A 9,075-nucleotide genomic window follows, 5' to 3' on the forward strand; every position below is an offset into this window, starting at 1 on the left:
AACACGACACATAATAAGATAACATACAAACTTATAATAAAACATTATATTTTAAGATACGAATAAGATAAACATTATTTTTTTATTTAACATTTAGCTTTGTAATTTGTCTTTTTAACTTGTAATTCATTATTGACAGTTGCGAACGAATTGTGAGGTGCAGAAAGTAAAAGCTCATTATATGTGGTGGAATTTGGCCCAACCAGAAACATTTGGGGAAAGCCAAGCCCATTCCTTACAGTTATTTTGTATTTTTGAACTCAAACCCTACGGAATCTTACCATGGTCAGGCTTAACGAGGAGGATAATCATATTATATAACCACTGTACAATTATATATATTTTATTTATGTTTATTATTATCATTATCTATATATAATATTTTATTATTAGAAAAATGTTGTCAAAAGAGTTGTTTAAAAATGTGATTGTAGAATTTACATTTTCCTATATTTTGGCCCTCAACTTTAACTTCAATCAAAATGTAAGATGTATATGGAAAAGGGAAATTATACTTTAACTTACTATTAAACACAAAAAAAATCTACTTAACAACTTCATCATAATAGTATAATAATATATAGTAATACTTTAAATTAAAAAATAGAAAAATGTGATTAAAATATTAAAACAGTTGATTTTTCGGTAATTATTTTCTTTTATGGATGGGTTAAGATATCAAAACGTAATGTATATTGCAGTGAGAATCGCTTACTTTCACTTAGAACAGGGTTTAAACTTCTCCGGCAGACACAGGAAACACGGGACAAACGAGAAAAAGGGTGGCAGGAACAGACCAAAATCATTTGTAACACAGATTATTTATTTGCCACAAAATTACAAATACGATTTAAAAGAAAACAAAAACAATGCATTTGAGACTTTCATCAGTACATGTAGGAGAGACCAAACAACACATTAATTTCACGTTATAGAACAAAACATCTGGTTACCAACAACAGAATACTAGGAAGAACAACAAGAGAAAAAAGGGTGCATGAACGGAAGGAGAAGAAGCAGCGGAAGCGTAGAAATAGTAATAGGGATAGGAAAAGTCATGCGGCGCGGAGACCACCGTAGGTAGGGGCTGTCCCAAACCTGAAGGTGGTGGGGGTGGTGGAGGAGCCCCTGAAGAATGTGACTGCGGTGGAGGTGGTGCTAGTTTGGGCTTGGAAGGAGGTGGTGGTGGTGAGAAATAGGAATTATAAGGTAGTGATGGTGACGGAGAGTGCGGAGGTGAAGGTGATGGTGTTAGGAGTGATGGAGGAGGGGGTGAACATATCACAGGACATGTGGAGCAGTCGCTGATGCAGAAAAGGGCACTTGAGGGATCTTCTACTTTCTCCTCCCATGTCACCCTGGTAAACAAAGCCAGCACAATGAAGGAAACCTTTATCCATGAAAACAGCTTTTTTGTAATGAACCCTGAATCGCTGATGTGACTCATTTGGACTGAAGCCGGGGAAGCTCCGAGAAACTGAGAAGGTATGGTGATAGAGTAGGTAGTGGTGGTGGTGGTGCTCATTTTTTTGTGATTTGCAAGGTTTGAAGAATCGGGTGACTTGCAGAACTAACAAAGGTGGCTACTTCCTGTAATGAGAATGATTCTTTGGGGGAACTTGATGTCAGAATCTTTGTTGATGCTTCCTCTCTATGTCATCTAAATACTTGTTCAGTTTAAATACTACAAATATCAATTATATCATTATTTATTACTATTATTATTATTATTATGAATCACTCTTCTTTAAATAATTACATGATAATTACTTCATAAAAGATGATAGTTAACGAGGGATTACTATGTTAATTGACAATAATACAAATTCGGACAATGTAATTCTGCACCTTTTCATTTTCCTGGTAAGGGCCAAAGCAATGCTTCTTTAGCAATAATCTCTCCCTTTTTCTTATACCAATTTCCAAACATAGTCCATCTCACTTTATGTCGATCTTATTATATATACTTTGCTTTGCAAGTGGAAATTCGGAGCCTCCTTTTTACTTGAAAAGTTCTTGCAAATTCTTATAAAAGCGTGGCATTATGACAACGCATGAACGAACTTCCTGCACATAATTCTTTGTTAAAAGAAATTGAAAAAGAATTTACACGGCAGACCCACTTCATTTTCCAACTCACAGAATTTATATATAATTTGACCGTTTTCTGTTACAGTCAACTTTAACAGCAGCAATGTTCCTTTCTTGGGGTAGCATTACATTCCCCAACACCATCCAATATATTACTTCCTAGTTGGTGGAAAACATATCAATATAATTACAACACTGTTAAGAAATACAAAAAAATTACAACTGGAAAATATTGATGGCTTGTGTTTTGCTCCCTTCAGTTGCAATAGATCAACAATTTGAGTTGCATGGATTAAATTTTGGTTGTTTTTGTACATGACATATAAGTCAATGCACGAACCTAGACCCTATAGGACGTCTCTGAATCTGAGTATTGACTTCGCGGAGGTGTGGGGGAACGTGAGATACAGCTATAGATTATCATCACTGCTTGAAGAAAATTGATCATTCTGAGGAGGCAATTCAAGTCTGCTTAACCTGTTAAGCTCAGGCAAAATCTCCGTTGCAAGAATTGGTCTGTCCTTCTTGCTGAGTTGGGCACACTGCAATGCTAATTTGGCATATGACAGAGCCTCTTCCACCGGCCAATCTGTGATCACAGGGTCCAGCACTTCTTCAAACCTGCCCTTTTCAACTGCCTTCCTAACTAGGTGAGCAAGACCCATGGGAGGCTTGCCTGTGATTATCTGAAGTAGCATTATCCCCAGAGAATATATATCTGACTTTGTTGTTAGAATCCCCGATTGTTGATACTCGGGATCAATGTAACAAAAGGTTCCAGCAGCCGAAGTCATGTAAGATTGTGTCACAGAATTAGCTACTGAAGGAGGGACTAAACGTGCAAGACCAACATCACTGATTTTACTCACGTAATTCCTGTCCACGAGAATGTTAGATGGTTTGAGGTCTCGGTGCACGATGGGCTCTGGCTTGTTTTGGTGGAGGAAAAGGAGTGCAGTTGCTATCTCAGCAGATATTTCGAACCGTTTATTCCATGGAATTGGTTTGCTGTTGTTTTTCCGGAACAGTCTGTCTTCTAAGCTACCGTTATCCAGGTACTCATACACTAAGCATCCATGCTCCGGACATGCACCAAGGAGGAGGACCATATGCGGATGTCTAATGCAGCTTAGTACCTCAATCTGTGAATGCAATTAAGAAGGAAAAAAAGTATATATTGTTATAGTTGCATAAACATGATCTTGCATTGCATTACTAGTGTCTTGATAACTGAGTCATGGAAGGCAATGAAAAGTCTGTGGGTCCATCCTGAAATACACTATTAAATGCTTATAATTAATTGAAAATAAGTATAAACTAACTTTCATACTACTTTATCAGGGGAATCCAATATCCTTAGTGGGGCCAAAGATGAGATATCGAGGGATTGACCACTTCTGATATGTTTCTTTAGAAGAATCTTAATCTAATCACATACTTCAGAGAGAAAGGATGCTATCAATCATGTCCGATAACTTCTATTTTCTATTAAAACTTTCCTTTCTTACTCTACTGTTGAAACTTCACAGAGTTTAAGGACAACACTTGCCAAAATTGAATAGAGAGAATTGGCATTAGAATTATGCAAAAGGTTCTTACTAGCCATATTATTGTGCATGGTAGATTCAACAGCATTATTATGCCAGGAACTTTTGCAAAAACATTTAAGAGTCATAGTTTTAAATATAGGAGTGAAAAATAGTGTAATTACCTCTTGGTTGAACTGCTTCATGCCCTGAGCGGCATCAGGCCTTAAAATTTTGATTGCAACGGGGGTGTGATCAAGGTGGCCTTTATACACAGGTCCGTATCCTCCTTCACCAATTTTGTTTGACGGGGAGAACTTTTCTGTGGCCATTTCAATCTCCTCTATGGTGTATCTTCTATACCGGGTATCATTTTGAGCCAACGTAGATAATGCTCGTTCTTTCTCTTCTGCCTCTGCCCTGGCCTTCTCCTCTGCATCCTTTCTTCTCTGTGCTTCCTGTTCAGCCCTCCTCCTAGCCTCCTCAGCTGCTTCCATTGCAGCTTTGGCTATAGCCTTTTCCTTTTCTGCAATTGCAAGAGCGGCCTCTTGAGACATCCTAACTACCTCAACCTTGCGATCCTCTTCCAGTTTCCATTGACGAATCTGTTCCGCCTGTTAGTTAACCAATCATACATTCAAGAGTCATTTCATAATTTTTCATTTGATATATAACCATAAAGAGTTAAAACCAGAACAGCCTCCTCCACTGGCTTTCTCGGACTATATATGAAGCACCATGGTTAAGGATGAAACTTATTCTTATTAGTGAATGTGTTTGTCAGAAAGTAGAAAATCCCTCACGTAGCATTTTTTAAAAACTTTAAAGGGTGACTTCCTCCCATCACATTTTCCTGTATATACAAACCTGGTTTTTGGCCGAGATTGCTTGCTTGCAAGCTGAGCTGTACATGTCCATAGTTTGCTTCAGTTCAAGCCTCAATCTTTTCATCTCGGCTTCTAGTTCTTTCTGTGATGAAGTAAATTAAATATTGGAATGTTAGGTTCATCTAACCATCTTTGTTCGGACAAAGATTGGTTCTTGTTCCACAGCAAAGCCAGTTAAATTCACAATCCGACTTTTTCAGATGCAATAACATTTTCTTTTACACACTTACTGCGGATTGAGGAGAATATGTCACGGGGATGGATTCTGATATACCAGAGTCAATTCTATTGAAATCCACCCCAAGCCATGAAATTTCTTTTTCATCCATTGACCAATTTCGTGGACGAGGGGGTATTTCAATGTGGTCTATTGATATAACATTTCCCGTACTCTTTGGTCTTTCTCTAGCCTGTATTATTCTCATTGGTTCTGCTGCTACTTCGTAAGTGCCCCTACTTCTAGGTAGTTGTCCCCTATTTGCATGTAACCAAACCAAAAATTATTAATTAAAAACATCTAATTGCACCAACTTTAAACGAAGATGATCTCAACAAAACACATATGTAACATAGATATCAAGTTGCTAGCTAAGTAACTTCCATTCTTGGCACCTTAATGGTCCTTCTCCTGGACTGGGCGGACTTGGCGGCACAGGAACTGGTTTCGGTGTAGTTAAACTTTTTGACAATGACCGTACCGCTGATCGAGCAGACATAATCTTCAATTTCGAAATTATGTAAACAGAGCAGAAATCCGGAGCTGATTTGATCATGGCTGTTGGTATATCCTGATACTGATAGGCTTTAAGTTTTTTGAGACTGCACGCCACAACATTGTCAAACAAAGTAATTCGTTACACAATATATATATATATATATATATATATATATATATATATATATATATATATATATATATAGATATGGATAGATATATGAAAAGGGGATAAACATATATAGGAACAAGTAGAAAATTAACGAAACCTTGACAAAGTGTTTTTGGCAGATGCACCGACCACGATACTATGTATGAGATTCCTGTTAGCAAACTCTAGAAGTCCTCTCACAACATCCGCATCATCAATTACGGCTTCTTTCATCATGACCTGAACGCACCAATCAGTACTACAGTGAGTGCAAGTTTCAAGTGCGATATATATAACCGAAAATCTCATTGACATTAATGCATACAGCTTTGCGAGTACAGATTCCGCGTAAGGAATTGAAAATATTGACTACATCGTCTTCGTCGGGTGGAAACACATTGGTGACATCTGCATGCATGCATGCACACGCAACATCAATAAAAAAGGGAAATCACAAGCTATCTTTGATCAATCAATTCCAATGATTATCATAAATGTTATATGACCACAAATATGTATATATGATATGATATGCGTGAATAAGAGGGTAGCTACGATGAGAAAAGTTTTTGTGCTTGACATGGACGGCAATGATGACGGGGTTGTCAAGATGATTAACGGCCCAACGGAAAGCGTGGGCACTGTTCTTGTCCTTGTCGACGGCTACCATTGTGACGTTCTGCGGCAGGGCGGCACCTGGGTATTGAAGAGACATGATTGCACGTTAAGGAAGGTGCCGCCGCCGGTTTGGTGTTTGGTCCACCAAACGCAGAAAGCCTTGATGGAACAAGGATAATGAAAGAGCTCCTCTGAACAGGAAACCCTTCCCAATTCCTCCTCCACCGTTCGTTCTTTTCTTTAATTTTGGCATTGCTTTGACCAACCCTTCACCAATTCCAAATGGAAATCAACCCAATTCATTTTTTTTATTTATCTATCAAAGATTCATAGATATATGTTATAAATTCAGCTAAAAATATAAACTCATAAATACTTTTTTTTTACTATAATTAATTCTAATAATTTAATTTAAAAAAACAATAGCTAATTTTTCACCAGTAGCACGTTTTTGTGGAGGATTTGTTTAAGAAAAGTTGCTGGTCCGTCAGACAGGTAAAGTGGGACAAGCTTGATCCAAATACAATTGATTGCTGACAAGGATATATTTTTTTTAATAATAATATAGATTGAGACACATTTATTATATTTATATATATATATATATATATATATATATATATATATATATATAATTATGTGTTTCAAAGTATTATTTTTGTTTTATTTTTCTTTTTGGTTTAGAAAACTAGCCTTATAAAGTAATACCATATATTTTTAATTATATATATTTTGTGACAAAGATGCTTTTCGTTGTAATGATTAGTTAGTTTTATAATTACAACAAAACTCATCAATTTCCTGGAAAACGTTTAGTTGGCTAAGAAATAGAAGAAAACCTGAGTGTGCAAGAATATGTTTTTCTTGTTACACAAGCAATCATTTATCTTTTATTTTTTGTTTTCTTTTACAATAATATATTTGAAATATTTTCTTTATATTATAAATAAATAAATACCTTTTGGAGATGAAAATGAAAAAAGAAATTGAAATGTAAACATTAACTATTCATCTTCAATTTTTGTTTATATATAAATTTAATTTAAACTTTGTTTTTTTTTTCTTTGAAATATTTATGGAGATGTGAAACACAATAGATCGGTCAAGTAAGCGTAATTGAAAATTAAAAATTGGTTAATATATCCTTTGGATAGTCTTTAACTATGTTGAAAAAATTGCCAAAAAAAATGCATGTGAATGGTTTGGGTCTGTTTTCTTTCTTCCTTTTTCACCTGATTTTCTGAAATTAAGGGTTCAGCATTCATGATTTGGAGCTTTTCATGGTATGAATTGGAGAGAGAAATAGTGAAAAGTAGTGTTAATTGTTGAATTAGCATGTCAAAATGGGACCCAAAGGAACGTCTGAATGTGCATGCATGCTCCAAACTATTCAACTCTTTCATGCAATGCCTTAACAGACGCAACACCAGAAGCCTCCAAGAACAAACAGATATTAATTTGCAAAAATAATTAGACGTTAACTTAGTTATTTAATAAATAAATGAAATTAATAATTTGATTAAATTTAAAATAACGTATATTAACATTTCTTACATTTTGTTAAATTACACATAATGATGTCACTATTAGCACATTAATATTTTAACAGTTTAGCACAAGATATCTGTCAACTACATTTTTACAATATTTACAAAAATAATTTGATAAAAAAAGGTGAGTATTAATAAAAAAAGGTAGTTTTGAAACAAAATGTATAAAATTTTGACGATTTGTCAACTAATTAATATGTGTTTTTTTAAAGGTTATTTTAAAGGTTATAAAGAAATAGAAATAGAGAGAATGGATAAAAGAAAAAGGAGAGAAAACTAGGTGAGAAGAGTGAAAATACAAAGTTATTTAGTTTAATAGAAATAAAAATAATGAAATGCAAATAAAATTATAAGGTAAACACGTTTATGGAAAATAATCATATTACCTTCTAGTATAATTTATTAGATAAATAATATTTGCCTATTATTGTTCACTTGAGGGAGAGAGTGATGAAGGGGATTTGAGAGGATTTGAAGATAAATTTTTTTGTTGTTTATTTGAGTAGATTTGGAAGTAGGTAAGAGTGAATTTGAAAATAATTTTTTTTAATCTGTCACGTCAATCAAATCCTACTCTAATTCTCACAAACTTTACTTCAAAATTCACTGTCACCCACCTCTAAATACACTGAAATAAACAAAAAAAAATTATCTTTAAATTCTCTCAAATCTCCTGAATCACTCTCTCCCAAATCCAGTGAACAAAACCTTGGACTAATAAGTTATAACAATCAATAATTGATCATATAAATATACAAATTTCATCGTAAAAAAAGATGTATAATTGATTATATAGCTATTCAGAGTATACAATTAATTAATACAAAATATTTCAATTTATTTCTACTTAAGTATGAAATAAAGTGACCAAACAAGGTAAATGTAGTATAGAAAAATAGGGCACGTTTTTCTTTCTTTTCGCATTTTTTTTTATCAATTATTTTGTACATATCCGTGGATTTTATTTTATTTTTTTGTATTGTTCCAAGTAACCACAATTTAAAAAAAATAAAAAAATAAAAATTATCAATTCTCTTTTCTTTCATTTAAACTAAAATTAAGTTTGATTAATAAGAATCCAGGAATATTACGTCAAAATATTTTAAAAAATACTCTTAAATATTTAGACTTAAACATTAACAATTTTAGATGATAGTATACATAAGACCAAAAATATATTAAAAAGGTTAAATAGTTTTTTCCTCTTTTCGAAATTACCTTAAGCACCCTTTACCTAACCCCCACCAAATCCAAATAAGAAGTGCCAATCCAATATAAAAAAACTGCCCCACTCCTAAATCGTGTTCACACTATTCTCCTCCCAGCTTGTCGCTCCCCTAGATTAATTAATTCACCGTTACACACATAATCCATCAATTTTCTATCGCTACCTTAAACAAAATTCAAAGTAAAATTTATATATTTTTTCTAATGTGACTGATTTGTGATTGACAGCAGATAGGTGTTAAATTAAAACTGAAAACAAAGTAAAGAGACCCAGATTATTAAATTCATGTATTCAAGTGAGTATGAACAC

General features: G+C 34.0%; 2 protein-coding genes across 2 annotated transcripts; both read right to left on the reverse strand.

The window, feature by feature from the left end:
- Nucleotides 1-802: 802 nt before the first annotated feature.
- On the reverse strand, nt 803-1,573 carry LOC148203171 (uncharacterized). Its single transcript, XM_088105719.1, has one exon. The coding sequence runs from the start codon at nt 1,523-1,525 to the stop codon at nt 950-952; it is 576 nt and encodes a 191-aa protein (XP_087961845.1). The 5' UTR covers nt 1,526-1,573; the 3' UTR covers nt 803-949.
- A 774-nt stretch (nt 1,574-2,347) lies between these two features.
- LOC148203172 (U-box domain-containing protein 52-like) lies at nt 2,348-6,232 on the reverse strand. The gene is made up of 8 exons (XM_088105709.1): nt 5,926-6,232; nt 5,696-5,778; nt 5,489-5,610; nt 5,117-5,323; nt 4,735-4,978; nt 4,485-4,586; nt 3,803-4,231; nt 2,348-3,233 (listed from the first exon to the last, which is right to left on the reverse strand). The coding sequence occupies exons 1-8, from the start codon at nt 6,083-6,085 to the stop codon at nt 2,502-2,504; spliced, it is 2,079 nt and encodes a 692-aa protein (XP_087961835.1). The 5' UTR covers nt 6,086-6,232; the 3' UTR covers nt 2,348-2,501.
- Nucleotides 6,233-9,075: the final 2,843 nt, after the last annotated feature.

This window comes from Vigna umbellata, chromosome 2 (assembly GCF_029865625.1).
Source record: "Vigna umbellata cultivar VRB3 chromosome 2, Vumbellata_1.0, whole genome shotgun sequence".
Taxonomy (NCBI): Eukaryota; Viridiplantae; Streptophyta; class Magnoliopsida; order Fabales; family Fabaceae; genus Vigna; species Vigna umbellata.